This window comes from Bos mutus, chromosome 19, assembly GCF_027580195.1.
Source record: "Bos mutus isolate GX-2022 chromosome 19, NWIPB_WYAK_1.1, whole genome shotgun sequence".
NCBI lineage: Eukaryota > Metazoa > Chordata > Mammalia > Artiodactyla > Bovidae > Bos > Bos mutus.
The window spans coordinates 56,674,944-56,693,246 of record NC_091635.1 but is presented as its reverse complement, the minus strand read 5'-3'; the positions used below and the strand labels follow the sequence as shown (position 1 = coordinate 56,693,246).

The window sequence follows — 18,303 nt, the reverse complement described above, 5'->3', positions numbered from 1 at the left end:
AGGTCTCTGAGATTGTCCTCATTTCTTTTAATTGTTTTTCTTTTATCCTCTCTGATTCATTTATTTCTACCATTCTATCTTCTAATTCACTAATCCTATCTTCTGCCTCTGTTATTCTACTATTTGTTGCCTCCAGAGTGTTTTTTTAATTTCATTTATTGCATTATTCATTATATATTGACTTTTTATTTCTTCTAGGTCCTTGTTAAACCTTTCTTGCATCTTCTCAATCCTTGTCTCCAGGCTATTTATCTGTGATTCCATTTTAATTTCAAGATTTTGGATCAATTTCACTATCATTATTTGGAATTTTTTATCAGGTAGATTCCCTATCTCTTCCTCTCTTTTGTTTGGTTTGTGGGCATTTATCCTGTTCCTTTATCTGCTGGGTATTCCTCTGTCTCTTCATCTTGTTTAAATTGCTGAGTTTGGGAGTCCTTTTTGTATTCTGGCAGTTTGTGGAGTTCTCTTTATTGTATGTTTCCTCGCTGTGTGTGGGTATGTAGAGGTGGCTTGTCAAGGTTTCCTGGTTAGGAAGCTTGTGTCGGTGTTCTGGTGGGTGGAGCTGTATTTCTTCTCTTTGTTCAGTCGCGCTATGGGGAGGGAGGGAGGATGCTGCAAACAAATGACACTGGCGTGCGCCGAGTGCCTCAGCCACACTGGGTCTGCCTCGCCACGGGCGCTGTAGTAGCCCCTGCCCACACTGCTCGGGCTCTAGGTTGTTCCACTGGGAACAATCCGAGGCTGGCCCTGGGTTGCATGCACCTCCCAGGTCCAAGCCGCCAGGTTCAGGCACTCAGGTAGTCCTCAGAGGCGCAGACTCAGTTGGGCTGCGTTTTGTGCTCTTCCCAGGTCCGAGCAGCTCAGGTGATGAGGTGTTTGGCAGCGCCAATGCTGCGACTTATCGCCTCCCGCCACTTGGTTATCTGGGTGTAAAACCGCGCACCTTCTCAGGCAGATGTTGACCGCCCAGACCCCCAATAAGTTTTAGTTAGCAAAGAAGCCTGCTTACAGTTTTATAGATAATGTCTCTCTGGGCTGCGATTGCCCCCTTCCGGCTCTGGCTGCCTGTCACCGGAGGGGGAAGGTTTGCAGCTGGCTACCTCTGTTTAGTCCTTTGTTCCGCATGTGCTGGCTGGCGGTGTCTTAGGTTAGGGCTGGCTTTTCGCATGGTAGATATCCCACAGTCTGGTTTGCTAGCCCAAATTATTTCGCCAGATAGTGCTCAGGTATTCAGGCCAGATTCTTACTCAGCGATGCAGCCCGCGCCGCGCCTCCCTGCCCAGCCCCGCTTTGCTAATGGCGGATGCAGGCGCCTGCGCTGCTTCTCCGCTGGGGAGTTACCAGAGGGCTCTTAAAAATGCGAGTTTTAATTGTTTATTTATTTTTCTCCCTGTTATGTTGTCCTCTGTGCTTCCAAAGCTCGGCACGGATTCGCAGTGAGAAGGTTTCCTGGTGTTTGGAAACTCTCTTTTAAGATTCCTTCCCGGGACGGAACTCCGTCCCTCCCTCTTTTGTCTCTTTTATTGTCTTTAATATTTTTTCCTACCTCCTTTCGAAGAGTTGGGTTGTTTTTCTGGGTGCCTGATGTCCTCTGCCGGCATTCAGTAGTTGTTTTGTGGAATTTACTGACGCTTAAATGCTCTTTTGATAAATTTGTGGGGGAGAAAGTGTTTTCCCCGTCCTACTCCTCCGCCATCTTGGTGCCTTCCCCTCTCAAATACTATATATTTTAAATCAAATTGACATCATGGTTTTATATTTCAGAATGGTCATAGGGTCATTCACTGAGATTACCATATCTTTTATTACACAGTATTTAGAAAGAACATGTTTATATTTATTTGCCTTCCTGTATATTCAGTGTTCAGTGTAAGAGATAATAATAAATACATTTTAAAAAAATATTGTTACTCAACAGTAGTGAAGTGAAGTCGCTCAGTCGTGTCCGACTCTTTGCGACCCCATGGACTGTAGCCTACAACGCTCCTCCGTCCATGGGATTTTCCAGGCAAGAGTACTGGAGTGGGTTGCTGTTTCCTTCTCCAACTCAACAGTAAAGTAACAATAGGATATAGCTTAGACGATGAGACTTTTTCAAAGCTATTTCCTTGAATTTGTGGAATTTACTTAAATACCCTCAAGGGTAAAAATGCTTTTTAACTTTATAAACTTTTCCCTAGTTGTAGAAATAATGCTTTCTGTATTTGTACTAATGACTGAGAAGCATCTTAGGAACTGAAAATGAAGAGAATTCATTTCTTATTTTCTGGTTTGAATTAAAAGACAAATGAAAATGAAGAAAACTTACCTAATGTATACAGTAAATCTTGTAACATTTTAAACAGTTAGGCTAGTTTTAGGCAGGGGGACTTCCCAGGTAGCTTATTGGTAAACTACCTGTCAAAGCAGGAGATACAGGAGACGCAGGTTCGGTCCTTAGGTCAGGAAGATCCCCTGGAGGAGGAAATGGCAACCCACTCCAGTATTCTTGAACAGAGGAGCCTGGTGGGCTACAGTCCATGGGGTTTCAGGAGTTGGACATGACTGAGCACACACGCATATAGTCATTGGCAGAGATAGGTCCTGGAAAAGACAATGCCAGGCAGCCAGTTAGGATTGGTTGTTATTAGTAGGATGTCAATAGAACTCCTTGTATAACCAACTGGTCCTATATCAGTCACAGGAGGGACAGCAGATCCAGAAAAGATGATGTTTGACCATGAACAGAAATGTGGGTAGAATCAATATAGTTAAGATCATTGGCTGAATTTTTAAAAATTCTAACTGTGAAGTAACTCTTAATGTTTGATGGGTTGAAAGATACAGGAATGCTCAGAAAGTAAACTGAATGAGTCTTATATTCTGAAATATCCTAGAATTATTTAGCATACTTTATCACAGACAGACCTGTGTTTGTCTCATACAACTGACCTTTTAAAACAGGTTTCTTTTCCTAGTATACCAGGATGTGTCTTCATATCTTCAGGAAACCTTAACATGAAAGTTTATTCTAGGAATACATGAACATTTCCATTTCGTTCATGTATATTAGCAAAGTGAAAGTCACTCAGTTGTGTCTGACTCTTGTGACCCCTTGGAATATACAGTCAATGGAATTCTCCAGGCCAGACTATTGGAGTGGGTAGACTCTCCCTTCTCTAAAGAATCTTCCCAACCCAGGAATTGAACCCAGCTCTCCCACATTGCAGGGAGATTCTTTACGAACTGAGCCACAAGGGAAGCCCAAGATTACTGAAATGCATAGCCTTTCCCTTCTCCAGGGGATCTTCCTGACCCAGAAATTGAACTGGGGTCTCCCGCATTACAGGTGGATTTTTTATGAACTGAGCTGTCAGGAAAATGTGTATATTACCAAACCAGACTTTAATGAAAACTTTTTACTGTTGGGACTGTCTAAAATTTTCTTTTTGCTCTTTTCTTTAAGTCATTCTTTACTAATACTGTGCTTTGCTTTAATTGTGTCAAATTAATACATAGAAATCCCTTGCATTCCTATGCACTAACAATGAGAAAACAGAAAAATTAAGGAAACAATCCCATTCACCATTAAGATGAAAAGAATAAAATACTTAGGAATAAATTTACCTAAAGAAACAAAAGACCTATGTATAGAAAACTGTAAAACACTGATGAAAGAAATCAAAGTTGACACAAATAGATGGAGAAATATACCATGTTCATGGATTGGAAGAATCAATATAATGAAAATGAATATACTTCCCAAACCAATCTACAGATTGAATGCAATCCCCATCAAGCTACCAATGGTATTTTTCACAGAACTAGAACAAATAATTTCACAATTTGTATGGAAATACATAAAACCTCGAATAGCCAAAGCAATCTTGAGAAAGAAGAATGGAACTGGAGGAATCAACCTGCCTGACTTCAGACTATACTACAAACCTACAGTCATGAAGACAGTATGCTACTGCCACAAAGACAGAAATATAGATCAATGGAACAAAATAGAAAGCCCAGAGATAAATCCACACACCTATGGACACCTTATCTTGAACAAAGAAAGCAAAAATATACAACAGAGAAAAGACAATCTCTTTAACAAGTGGTGCTGGGAAAACTGGTCAATTCAGTTCAGTTCAGTTCAGTCCCTCAGTCATGTCCGACTCTTTGTGACCCCATGAACCGCAGCACACCAGGCCTCCCTGTCCATCACCAATTCCCGGAGTTCATTCAAACTCACGTCCATCAAGTCAGTGATGCCATCCAGCCAGCCATCCCCTGTCGTCCCCTTCCCCTCCTGCTCCCAATCCCTCCCAGCATCAGAGTCTTTTCCAATGAGTCAACTCTTCGCATGAGGTGGCCAAAGTACTGGAGTTTCAGCTTTAGCATCATTCCTTCCAAAGAACACCCGAGACTGATCTCCTTTAGAATGGACTGGTTGGATCTCCTTGCAGTCCAAGACTCTCAAGAGTCTTCTCCACACCACAGTTCAAAAGCATCAATTCTTCAGCACTCAGCTTTCTTCACAGTCCGTCTCTCGCATCCATACATGACTACTTGAAAAACCATGGCCTTGACTAGATGGACCTTTGTTGGCAAAGTAATGTCTTGCTTTTTAATATGCTATCTAGGGAAAACTGGTCATCCACCTGTAAAAGAATGAAACTAGAACACTTTCTAACACCATATACAAAAATAAACTCAAAATGGATTAAAGATCTAAATGTAGCACCAGAAACTATAAAACTCCTAGAAGAAAACATAGGTCGAGCACTCTCTAACATAAATCACAGCAAGGTCCTCTATGATCCACCTCCCAGAGTAATGAAAATAAAAGCAAAAATAAACAAATGGGACCTCAGTTCAGTTCAGTCTCTCAGTCGTGTCTGACTCTTGGCAACCCCATGAATTGCAGCATGCCAGGCCTCCCTGTCCATCACCAATTCCCGGAGTTCACCCAAAGTCATGTCCGAGTCAGTGATGCCATCCAGCCATCTCATCCTCTGTCGTCCCCTTCTCCTCCTGCCCCCAAGCCCTCCCAGCATCAGAGTCTTTTCCAATGACTCAACTCTTCGCATGAGGTGGCTAAAAGTAATGGAGTTTCAGCTTTAGCATCAGTCCTTCCAAAGAACACCCAGGACTGATCTCCTTTAGAATGGACTGGTTGGATCTCCTTGCAGTCCAAGGGACTCTCAAGAGTCTTCTCCAACACCACAGTTCAAAAGCATCAATTCTTCAGGGCTCAGCCTTCTTCACAGTCCAACTCTCACATCCATACATGACTACTGGAAAAACCATAGCTTTGACTAGACAGACCTTTGTTGGCAAAGTAATATCTCTGCTTTTCAATATGCTGTCTAGGTTGGTCATAACTTTCCTTCCAAGGAGCAAGCATCTTTTAATTTCATGGCTGCAATCATCGTCTGCAGTGATTTTGGAGCCCCAAAATATAGTCTGACACTGTTTCCACTGTTTCCCCATCTATTTGCTATGAAGTGATGGGACCAGATGCCATGATTTTCGTTTTCTGAATGTTGAGCTTTAGGCCAACTGTTTAACTCTCCTCTTTCACTTTCATCAAGAGGCTTTTTAGTTCCTCATCACTTTCTGCCATAAGGGTGGTGTCATCTGTATATCTGAGGTTATTGATATTTCTCCCGGCAATCTTGATTCCAGCTTGTGCTTCTTCCAACCCAGCGTTTTTCATGATGTACTCTGCATAGAAGTTACATAAGCAGGGTAACAATATACAGCCTTGACATACTCCTTTTCCTATTTGGAATCAGTCTGTTGTTCCATGTCCAGTTCTAACTGTTGCTTCCTGACCTGCATACAAATTTCTCAAGAGGCAGATCAGGTGGTCTGGTATTCCCATCTCTTTCAGAATTTTCCACAGTTTATTGTGATCTACACAGTCAAAGGCTTTGGCATAGTCAATAAAGCAGAAATAGATGTTTTTCTGGAACTCTCTTGCTTTTTTGATGATCCAGCGGATGTTGGCAATTTGATCTCTGGTTCCTCTGCCTTTTCTAAAACCAACTTGAACATCTGGAAGTTCACGGTTCACATATTGATGAATCCTGGCTTGGAGAATTTTGAGCATTACTTTACTAGCGTGTGAAATGAGTGCAACTGTGCGGTAGTTTGACCATTCTTTGACATTGCCTTTCTTTGGGATTGGAATGAAAACTGACCTTTTCCAGTCCTGTGGCCACTACTGAGTTTTCCAAATTTGCTGGCATATGGAGTGCTGCACTTTCACAGCATCATCTTTCAGGATTTGAAATAGCTCAACTGGAATTCTATCACCTCCACTAGCTTTGTTCGTGGTGATGCTTTCTAAGGCCCACTTGACTTCACATTCCAGGATGTCTGGCTCTAGGTCAGTGATCACACCATCATGATTATCTGGGTTGTGAAGATCTTTTTTGTACAGTTCTTCTGTGTATTCTTGCCATCTCTTCTTAATATCTTCTGCTTCTGTTAGGTCCATACCATTTCTGTCCTTTATCGAGCCCATCTTTGCATGAAATGTTCCTTTGGTATCTCTGATTTTCTTGAAGAGATCCCTAGTCTTTCCCATTCTGTTGTTTTCCTCTATTTCTTTGCATTGATCGCTGAAGAAGGCTTTCTTATCTCTCCTTGCTGTTCTTTGGAACTCTGCATTCAGATGCTTATATCTTTCCTTTTCTCCTTTGCTTTTCCCTTCTCTTCTTTTCACAGCTATTTGTAAGGCCTACCCATACAGCCATTTTGGTTTTTTGCATTTCTTTTCCTTGGGGATGGTCTTGATCCGTATCTCCTGTACAATGTCAGGAACCTCCGTCCATAGTTCATCAGGCATTCTATCTATCAGATGTATTTATACTTAAAAGCTTTGCACAATGAAGGAAACTATAAGCAAGGTGAAAAGACAGCCTTCAGAATGGGAGAAAATAATAGCAAATGAAACAGCTGACAGTTAATCTCAAAAACATACAAGCAGCTCAATACCAAAAAAATAAGTGACCCAATCAAAAAATGGGCCAAAGAACTAAACAGACATTTTCCAAAGAAGGCATACATATGACTAAGAAACACATAAAAAGATGCCCAACATCACTCATCAGAGAAGTGTAAGTCACAAAGAGGTATCATTTCATGCTGGTCAGAATGGCTGCCATCAAAAAGTCTACAAACAATAAAAGCTGGAGAGGGTGTGGAGAAAAGGGAACCGTCTTACTTACACTGTTGGTGGGAATGCAAACTACTACAGCCAGTATGGAGAACAGTGTGGAGATTCCTTTAAAAGCTGAAAATGAAACTGCCAAACAACCCAGCAATCCCAATGCTGGGCATACACACCGAGGAAACCAGAATTGAAAGAGACACATGTACCCCAGTGTTCATCGCAGCACTGTTTACAATAGCTAGGACATGGAAGCAACCTAGATGTCCATCAGCAGACGAATGGATAAGAAAGATGTGGTACATACACACAATGGAATATTACTCATCTTTTAAAAAGAACACATTTGACTCAGTTCTAATGAGGTGGATGAAACTGAAGTCTGTTATGCAGAGTGATGTAAGTCAGAAAGAAAAACACCAATACAATATATTAATGCATGTATATGAAATTTAGAAAGATGGTAATGACAACCCTATATGCGAGACAGCAAAAGACCACATGTATATAAAACACACTTTTATACTCTGTGAGAGAAGGCAAGGGTGGGATGATTTGAGAGAATAGCATTGAAACATGTGTATTACTGTATGTGAAATAGATGACCAGTACAAGCTTGATGCATGAAGCAGGACACTCAAAGCTGGTGCACTGGGACAACCCAGAGGGATGGGATGGGGAGGGAGGTGGGAAGAGGGTTCAGGACCAGGGGATACACGTACACCCATGGCCGATTCATGTCATTGTATGGCAAAAAACACCACAATATTGTAAAGTAATTAACCTCCAATTAAAATAAATTAATTAAAATTTTTAAAATTGTGTCAATAATATTTTTAAGAAACACCTTAATCAGTTTTTTTACAAGTATTACTATTTTTATTAGGATGGACGTTTGAAACCAGGAGATCAACTTGTCTCAGTAAACAAGGAGTCCATGATTGGTGTATCATTTGAAGAAGCAAAAAGCATAATTACCAGAGCCAAGTTGAGGTAACTATTCTAGCCAAAAGATAGAATGAATCATTTAGCATGTCTCCCTAAAAATAGAAATTTAAGTTGTCCTAGTACTTACTTTAGACCCAAAACAAGTCTTTTTTGCTAATATTTGAAATGTCATCTTAGAATTCAATTGTACTGTATCCATAAAGTGATTTCTTTTTAATGCTAGGTCAGAATCTTCTTGGGAGATAGCATTCATAAGACAGAAATCTGACAGCAGCCATTTAGAAAATCCATCTTGTTCATCCCTTTTACAAGCTACAGGAGAATATGGACCTCATGCCTCAAAATTTAGCCTTATTTCTTCTCCTGAAACACTAATTCCAAAGACCTCATCCACTCCCAGATCTACAGACGCCATTTTACCTTCTTTGAGGAGGAATCAGGTAATCTTGTCTTTCTCTGTTTGTTTACATTGTCCATAAACCCCTGTGTGTCATTATGTTTAATGTATACATAATGGAACTATAATTTTGATAATATAGTTTTGTTAACCAATTGGTGTTTCCTTGAAAGATCTTTTTTGTTTAAGATTTTTATGTTTGTTTAAGATTTTTATGCTGTGCTATTAATAATTTTTCAGGTCAATGTATTCTATGTCAGGAAAGTCATAATCAGGAATGGCATCACGAAGATATGCTTAGATATCACTCAAAACTGTGATATGAAATGTTACATTTATTTTCAGATAGTCTCTCCTATTATTCCATTCATTTTTTTTTTCTATTTTCTGCTTGACTGAAAACGAACAATCTTCCTTTCTGTTCCTCAGCTCTTTTCTACACAGTGTAGGTAGATATTGTTCCCTCATATGCATATGCTGGAATATAATTCACCTTTGTTGTTGTTCAGTCGCTAAGTCATGTCTGACTCTTTGCGACCCCATGGACTGCAGCATATCAGGCTTCCCTGTCCTTCACTGTCTCTTGGAGTTTGCTCAAACTCATGTCCATTGAGTTGGCAATGCCATCCAGCCATCTCACCCTCTGTCACCCACTTCTCCTCCTGCCTTCAATCTTTCCCAGCATCAGGGTCTTTTCCAATGAATCACACAAAAGGGGGAGTTTCTACATGAAAATCAACATAATTACAGTCATCCCTTGATATCTGTAGATATCCATGACAACCTCCTCCCACAGCCCCCACAGCAGATACCCGAATCCAAGGATGTTAAAGTTTCTTGTATACAATGGTGTTATATTTGCATATAATCTATGCATACCCTCCCCATATACTTTATGTCATCTCTAGATTACTAGTAATAGTTAATACAGTATAAATGCTATGTAAATAGTTGCTGCTGCTGCTAAGTCGCTTCAGTCGTGTCCAACTCTGTGCGACCCCATAGACGGCGGCCCACCAGGCTCCCCCATCCCTGGGATTCTCCAGGCAAGAACACTGGAGTGGGTTGCCATTTCCTTCTCCAATGCATAAAAGTGAAAAATGAAAGTGAAGTCGCTCAGTCGTGTCCAGCTCTTAGCTGGTGCTGCAAATTCAAGTTTTGCTTTTTGGAACTTTCTGGAATTTTTAAAAAAATAGTTTCAATTTGCTTTTGATTGAATCTGCAGATGCAGAACTGGTAGCTACGAACGGATGACTGTAATTACTAATCGCTACAGTGCAGTCAATAATGAAGTATAGAATAGAGCATATACTCTATAAAACAAACTTGAAACTCAAGTAGGCTTTTAATCAGTGGGACAAAATTCATCATAGGTATCTTCAGTTCTGGGTCCATGCTGCTGCTGCTGCTGCTGCTGCTGCTAAGTCACTTCAGTCGTGTCCGACTCTATGCGACCCCATAGACGGCAGCCCACCAGGCTCCTTTGTCCCTGGGATTCTCCAGGCAAGAACATTGGATTGGGTTGCCATTTCCTTCCCCAATGCATGAAAGTGAAAGTGAAGTCGCTCAGTCATATCTGACTCTTTGCGACCCCATGGACTGCAGGGTGATGAGTAGGTGACAACCTAAGTAGTCAGAGTGGAACTCTTACTCAGGTGCCTTTCTCTGCTTAGTACTAACGCTACTAAGTCCATGCTAATCAGATATAAAGTTTAAGATTTTCTCTTAGCTCTTATACTTTTTCATTTGGGGTTATAATACCTTTTCAGAGACATGGTACATAGCCTTATATTTTGTTGTCCTGGTTATGGTAGAGCTAAAAGCAGTTGTTATTTTAATTCTGAATTGCTTTGTTTGAAGGTGAATATACCAAAATTTTAAAGGTTTCGATTTTCGGGACTATTGCTTTAATCTCATTAATCATTCTTTTTATGTTAACATGAACTCCTAGTCTGGTCTTTGACCTACTTTAGAAAATGACATTTCATATTCCTCATTTTCTTTAGATAAAAACTGGATACAAGAAAACAGAACAGATTCCAATTACTTCTTCAGACAACAGCCCTACAGATATGTCTAATACAGGTAAATGTACATTTAATTCCTTTTTCCTGTTATTTTTTTCAATATCTCTCTCAATGAGTGCATAATGTGACAATAAACTTTAAAGAAGAGTGCATTATTTCTTTTTTCTTCATTGAATAAAAGAGCAAAAATAACCTATCATGTGATGATCTCTGTTAGATTATGATTTTTATTGAAAATTTTCCTGAACAAAGGGTTGTAATTTTAAAAGATAAATTATCATAATAGTATCTATGAAGCTGTAGTAATCAATGGACTGTTAAAACCACATAATGAAAACTCTTCTTTAAATCAAGATTAGGTTTCCTTGCCCTTTTAGTGAAATCCTGGTGAGGTATATTAAATGCAGCTTGCAGAGAAATTATAGACGGGAGCATAGCTTAAGAAAAGAAATATTTTTTATTTTTCTTGAAAGAGATTATATAGATATAAATTGAAAAACACTTGAGTATTATGAATTCAGTATTACTGTTTCTTAATTTTCATGAAATGACTTATTGATGTTTTTAAACAATAAAGGATTAATTGTGTAAGTTACCCATAAAAAAAGGATTTTTATCAATCAGTAAAGTGTTTCCAGGCTCAAGAACACAATCTTCCCCTTAAATTAAATTTTACAGAAACTGAAGTTTAGAATATAGCTCAGATAATATTCCGGGACATATTTTTTAGAGCAGAAGTGAAAGCTTCTGTCTTTCAATTCAATTTTACATCCTCCTTCTTTACCCCTGAAGCTAGTACATAGTTTCTGATTTGTCACAAAATACCCAGGTGGTGTTCATGGTAAAGAATCCACCTGCCAGTGCAGGAGACACAAGAGATGAGGGTTTGATCCTCTATCAAGAAGATCCCCTGAACTAGGAAATGGCAACCTGCTCCAGTATTTTTGTCTGGAAAATTCCATGGACAGAGGAGCCAGGTGGTCCACAAAGAGTCAGACGTGACTGAGTGACTGAACAAGATACAGAAATCAGTAGGGAAAAATTTCTTGGCAAAAGTCAGACATCATCTGTATCTTGAAAGAAGTGATAAACATCAATGGATGGATGAAGATAAGAGATCATCCTAAGTGAATGAGGCACCATCATCAAAAGCAAAAAAGTAAGGATGAGCTACATGTCAGATGATCCTAGGAGGCAACTCCAATTAGAGCAAGGAGATCCTACAGTAATGAATAAACTGGGGTAGATTTACATCAGTGACTATAAGAAATGATGCTTGATTTTGTTGTAGAAAAATAATCTACTGAAAAATTTGAGTGAGTAAGCTCTATGTAAATATTAAAATGCAATTAGAATGGGAAATTTTTCTAGAGTTGAAATGGAATTGACTTCAGGACGAACCATTTTCTTCCACACGAATGTATTAGACAAGATCCTTCTGAGGGGAAAAAACAAAGTCAACTCTAAATTCTGTAGGTAACTGACATACATTGTGACTTGTTTAAAGTAGTTATTTATAAATTCCCAAATTAGATCCTTAACTGCCACATCTAAACTCCTTCAGCCAGCTGGTATTTATTAATCTTAAAAATATATGAGTGTTAATATAATCTCAACAAAAATAAACTTAATGAAGCAAATCTACCCCTGTTCCCATCTCAAAAGCATTCTGAAGTGTAAAACTGGATGTAGTTAGTCGCTCAGTCACATCTGACTCTTAGTCACCCCATGGACTGTAGCCCGCCAGGCTCCTCTGTCCATGGGGTTCTCTAGTTGAGAATACTGGGGTGTGTTGCCATGCCCTCCTCCAGGGGATCTTCCCAACCTAGGGATTGAACCCAGGTCTCCCATATTACAGGCAGATTCTTTACCATCTCATCCACCAGGGAAGCCCAAGAATACTGAAATGGGTAACCTATCCCTTCTCCAAGGTATCTTCCCAACCTAGGAATTGAATCGGCGTCTCCTGCATTGCAGGCAGATTCTTTAGCAGCTGAGCTACCAGGGAAGCCAGTAAAACTGGTTAGAATTTTTTAAATCCACTTTATACTTGAGTATGCCTTTGGAAACTATTCTGTTATATAAATTTCATAATTCAGAATCCAGCTGTTTACTACTGCCATAAGCTGAATAATGGGTGAGTTTATGAGGAAGCTAAAACCACACTAAAGACATTCCTGAGGAAGTCAGTAAAGAATTATTACATGAAGAAAGACAACCATTACTTTAACTTTACCACAGCAGAAGCCTTAATTCTCCTACAGTAAGGCTTTTATAACTGAAAACAAGCTAGTGATGAGAAATACATCCATGGGAAGGTTCGTGGTATTTATTAAATGGCATTGATTTTTGCACTCATAAAACATTTATTTCCTTTTTTCTAAAAAGAAGAAAAGTAAGAGAAGATCCAAGAGAAATAAGCCATAGTTTGAAAATTCTCAACCCCCCACCACATGAGTAAATAAGGCGCTCAAGGCTGAAACTGAGAGGGACACTGGAAGTTGAGGAAAACTGTCTTAAGTGCGTGCTTTCCGGATCAACCTACCATGAATTACAGCATGCACAAATGCATGATTTATGCCTAGATCCTCCTAAAGTTTTGGTTCAAGGTAAAGATTTAGGGGATACTTGGCTAGAAAAGAGATTTTGGTAAACCACTGAGGGTTAGTATAATTTTACATTAATTTCCTGTTTAATCTTTGTCTGTATGTATGACTCTTAACAGTACTTTATAGTTTACATGGGCTTCCCAGGTGGCACTAGTAGTAAAGTACCCACCTGCAAATGCAGATAGACTAAGGGATGTGGATTTGATTCCTAGGTTGGGAAGAACCCCTGGAGGAGGGCACGGCAGCTCACTGCAGTATTGCTTGGAAAATCCCCATGGACAGAGGAGCCTGGCGGGTAACAGTCCATGGGGTCACAAAGAGTCAGACACGACTGAAGCAACTTAGCACACATGCATGCATGGTTTTCATAGTAGTTTTGTAGGGTTTTTAATTTTACCATTACAGTTCCTATACAGTGATCTGTTTTATTCCTCCTGCTTTACGGATGAGAAGACTGATGATGAAAGATATTGACACATTTAAACAATTGGTTTAAGAAGTCATAAGAGATTAGAATTCTACATGGTCACCTACTTGCCATATGATCTTGTGCTAGTTTCTTTACCTTCTGGAGTCTTGGTCTCATCATCTTTAGTTGGAAATAATAATACCTGTGTCACTGTGGTTATTGTTGATTAATGCCCTTATGTGCATAAAGTACTTAGTGTACTGCCTGCCTAAAAGTAAGCATGGTGGTTTAGTTGCTAAGTCTTGTCCAACTCTTGCGCTACTCTTCTCTTATATCCACTGTTGGACATAGGGAATGTTTATGCCTGGATGTAGGAAAGTTATGACCAACCTAGATAGCATATTGAAAAGCAGAGACATTACTTTGCCAACAAAGGTTCATCTAGTCAAGGCTATGGTTTTTCCAGTGGTCATGTATGGATGTGAGAGTTGGACCATGAAGAAAGCTGAGCACCGAAAAATTGATGCTTTTGAACTGTGGTGTTGGAGAAGACTGTTGAGAGTCCCTTGGACTGCAAGGAGATCCAAGCAGTCTATCCTAAAGGAGATCAGCCCTGGGTGTTCTTTGGAAGGAATGATGCTAAAGCTGAAACTCCAATACTTTGGCCACCTCATGCGAAGAGTTGAGTCATTGGAAAAGACTCTGATGCTGGGAGGGATTGGGGGCAGGAGGAGAAGGGGACGACAGAGGATGCGATGGCTGGGTGGCATCACTGACTCGATGGACATGAGTTTGAGTGAACTCTGGTAATTGGTGATGGACAGGGAGGCCTGGCATGCTGCAATTCATGGGATTGCAAAGAGTCGGACACGACTGAACTGAACTGAGGAAAACATAAGTGAAAACACATGCCTTGGTATGTGTCCCTGTCCTGCCCTCTCTTGCGTCTCCTCTACACCCCTTCCACACACGCTTGAATTGAGTAATTCACACTCAGGGTTAGTCTCAGTCTGAGTTCATGTTTAAGTTAGCGTGGGGCCACCTTGTGTTAGTGTGCATTAATGGCAGGTCAGGAACCAGGCTAAAAAGTCATTGTCAAGACTCACATGTTCACACCCTGAAAATGGAAAATAAGGTTTGACTTATCTCGTACTTGGGTTTCCATACCACTTCATGCTGACCTTTTATGCTACACTTCAAGTTTGGCAAAAAATTTCTCTTAAGAGGAAGAAGAATGTATTCATAATTTATTTTTAGCCCTTGGCCAACAATTAGGTATCACAGTAAAAAGGCATCTTTGTTGCCTTTGTCAAATTTGTAAAAATTCTATTATACTAAAATCAGTCTTTCTCAACCTTTGAATTCCATTTAAAGTTAAAAGTCAGTAACCGTTTTTTTTTTTTTTTTTATGATCTTGACACCTATAAGTTATATTCAAGATTTTACATAGAATGTTAAGGAAGTGTTAAAGGTTTAGAGGAAGACTATTTATTTTCATATGCACTTCTTATGTTCTTAGGAAAGAGAATGCAAATCATTTTGTACTTAGAGACAGATGCTCTGAGAAATTAAAAAAAAAATTAAAACACTGCATAAAAATGTGACATTTTAAAAAGTTTTTTCTCTTCCTCTTGTTTCTATGTAGAACTAGTAAAATACCATTTAAAAGTGTATTTAGAATGGTGACAATTTAGATACAAGGATTGACATGAATTGCAGAAATCTGAGAAAATGTGGCATATTAAAGCAAATAATTTTTCAAATTCTAGTCTCTTGGGACACCTGGTTTTTACTCATAAAGCAAGGATAGAGCTTGTCTAAATAGTCAGGGTATACTGGGAAGGCGTTAGAGAATGGGTGAGAGGCGCATGACGCTCAACTCTTGAGAATCATTTATGCTCCTCAAAATACAATCCTTCGGTAAAATAAGAAATAGGATTTTCAGTTTAAGAAGTTCTCAGACTAATCATACTTTATGTGCAACCTTGAAACAGTTTGCATTTGTGAGTTTTTTCCATAGTACCTTCAGAACTCATATAGCAGACTACTTTTGCCAAAGAGAAATTATGACCTTTTTGAATTTCTAATATGATTTTACTAAGTTTGGAAGAAAAAAAATACTTTTCATTTTGCAATTAATAAGGCATTATGATGACAGGGTAAGTGGTGGGATGTATGTTTGTATTTTAAATTAATATTTCTGTGGGACTTAATGCATAATTGGCTACTCTTTTTAGACCACGTCTTTTAAGGCTTAAGTGAAGCTGGTTTATATGATACATTGTAGATTTAAAGAACAAAAAATAATGAAAACAAAAGTGAAAGCTGCCAACTGATTAGCCAGAATTCTTACTGAACAGCAGGAGCCAAGAACACCTCCTGTCAAATGAAAAGTTCTATTCCAATTAAATTTCCAATTAATGTGTACCCTGTTGTCTCTTAGATATTGCCCCTGCTTGGACTGATAACTATGGGCCACAAGGAAAGAAGATTTCCCTAAATCCATCTGTCCGCGTTAAGGTGGAGAAACTGGAAATGGTAAATACTTGAAATTTTTTCATCTTTCTTCCGTGAAACTATAGCAAGGAAGTATTGTCATTCTTTGTGAGGATAAAAGATTGGAGCCATTAGTTTCTTGAGTTATCTATTTGCAGTTAATTAGACTTCAAACCTGTAATGGCAATAAGTACAAGGAAGTAATACCCCATTACTCAATTTTTGAAAAAGTGAAGGGAAGCTAAATCCTAAACAACAATATATAAACCTGCTAGATAAAAAGAAAATGGTAGCAATGTACCCAAAAAATCATATAGAGGATAAGTTTATATTGAGAATTTCTATTTATAAAAGAAACAAGATGATTAAAAAAGAAAAATTATAAGCAGAAAAAGATTTTAAAACTTTTCCTCTCAGGTTACCTGGGAGCTGACAGCAAAAATATATGAAGGTTTTTGGGTTGTTCATTTGTTTTTTAAATATGAAAATGGATATAGTGCTAAGGGTTCACAGCCTCTACTTTCCTGGCAGTTTTTGTGGATAATGATTTTTTACATTTAGGAAGAGTATAAAAATGCATAGCTAGAGTAATTATGCATTAACATTCACGCACATATTCAGACCTTTGCATGGTCCTCTAATAATACCTTTATCAACACCAGTTTGAATCTTACTCATTGTTCAAATTCTGACTCAGTTCCAACTCCTTTGTCCAGTTTCTTGCTAATGTTTATAGTTTAGGCCAAAACTGCCATTTTTGCACATCTGTAGCATTGAACATCACTTTACAGTACCCTGAAATCTTCTGTGTTTTATCAGCGAGTGAACGCTTGCAATCTCTTTGTACCACTACTTAAATCTGTACCACCACACCAATCTGATTTGTGCTGTATAAAATTTTCTCATTAATTAGACACTTGATATGTCTCCCTTGTGTCTTCAAAATCCTGAGTATCTTTTTTTGTGTTTTACTTTCTTTTTGTGGCTGAAATGTAAGTTCTGGATAATGGCAAGTTTTACAATCAGTAACATTAACATCATCAAAAAATAGAATGTTTGAGGTTTAAAACCATATCTGTTAATATCTAAAAATAAATAACGACTGTTTTTTAATGATATTGCTGTTTTATACATTTTGGAATATCTGAGGTTTAATACTAATCATTCCTCTGGATAAGGAGAAAATTATTCAGCTAATGACTTTACCTGGCAGTGTTTAGTCCTTGAATTAAGCTAGTTAAATTTTTCTAGCACATACTTTAAAAAAATGATTAATTTTCTTAGAGATACGAAAATCATCTAAATTTGTATTGATTCCAAGTTGCTTGCATATTGAATGGGTATTCCACTTTTAGTCCTCCTTTTAGCCTAAGCAAATTGATTATTTTTGTAGCAAAATAAAATTAGTTTTATAGCCAAGGAAACCTACATTCTGTGTAACCTACATTCTTCCCTGCTTTTATTCCAGATATTTTCAGTGACTGTATTTAGTAGAGCAGTCTTTGTTCTCAGAGTTTGAAACTAAATTTCATGCAATAAATTTTTTTTCTAAAATCTGTTTTATCTTCTATCCACCCATGTTTTCTGAGTTACTCTTACCTTTTTGAATAGTTGCATATTAATGTATTAATATCTGTATCAGTTTAATTTAAAATAGATCCTTCTATTTTAGTTGCTACTTTGTAGACAGATTCAACTTTATTGTCCATTACATTTTTAACATATTTCCTATTTATTGATAAATGTGTTCAAGTGTTTGTAATAAAATTCTATCTTTTTACTCTGTTTCCTATAAGTATTTACATATAGTATCTAGGAAATTGGTAATATAAAATATTTCACAAGGAAAAGGTGTTGACTGATTGTGTGGTTATTAAGTCATTAGCCAAAGCAGTACAATTTTTTTCTTTTCTGGGTTGCAATTTATTTTAAGAAACAATGTCCCAGTTATCTTATTTTCTTCCTTATCCATCATTTTTCTTAACAGAACAGGTTAACAAAAAATTGGGGGGGGGTACAATTTTTAAGAAAGGCAGAGAAGTTAGAATTTGATGAGGAAATTATCTGTGAAATGTATGTTTCTGGGGCATTGTTTTCATGAACTCCTACATGTTTTAGTAGTGTAGGGAGACAGTTTTATATCAGGATATACTGGAAAGTAATTTCTAACACTGAACTAATACTATGTGTCTTGTTTGATCCCATTGTTAAACTTATAAGTAGGTATGGTTAAACACAGAAATAAGGATATACTTTTTAGT

General features: G+C 38.3%; 1 protein-coding gene across 5 annotated transcripts in view; it reads left to right on the top strand.

Moving 5' to 3' along the window:
* STXBP4 (syntaxin binding protein 4) overlaps nt 1-18,303 on the top strand; it is a 232,818-nt gene that overhangs the window by 46,098 nt on the left and 168,417 nt on the right. For all 5 annotated transcript variants that reach the window (XM_070357302.1, XM_070357301.1, XM_070357299.1 and 2 more), the window contains 4 exons: nt 8,043-8,149; nt 8,328-8,544; nt 10,508-10,586; nt 15,990-16,084. In XM_070357302.1, coding sequence (XP_070213403.1) covers nt 8,094-8,149; nt 8,328-8,544; nt 10,508-10,586; nt 15,990-16,084 — 447 coding nt within the window. In that variant the 5' untranslated portion in view covers nt 8,043-8,093. The remainder of the gene's footprint in view (nt 1-8,042; nt 8,150-8,327; nt 8,545-10,507; nt 10,587-15,989; nt 16,085-18,303) is intronic.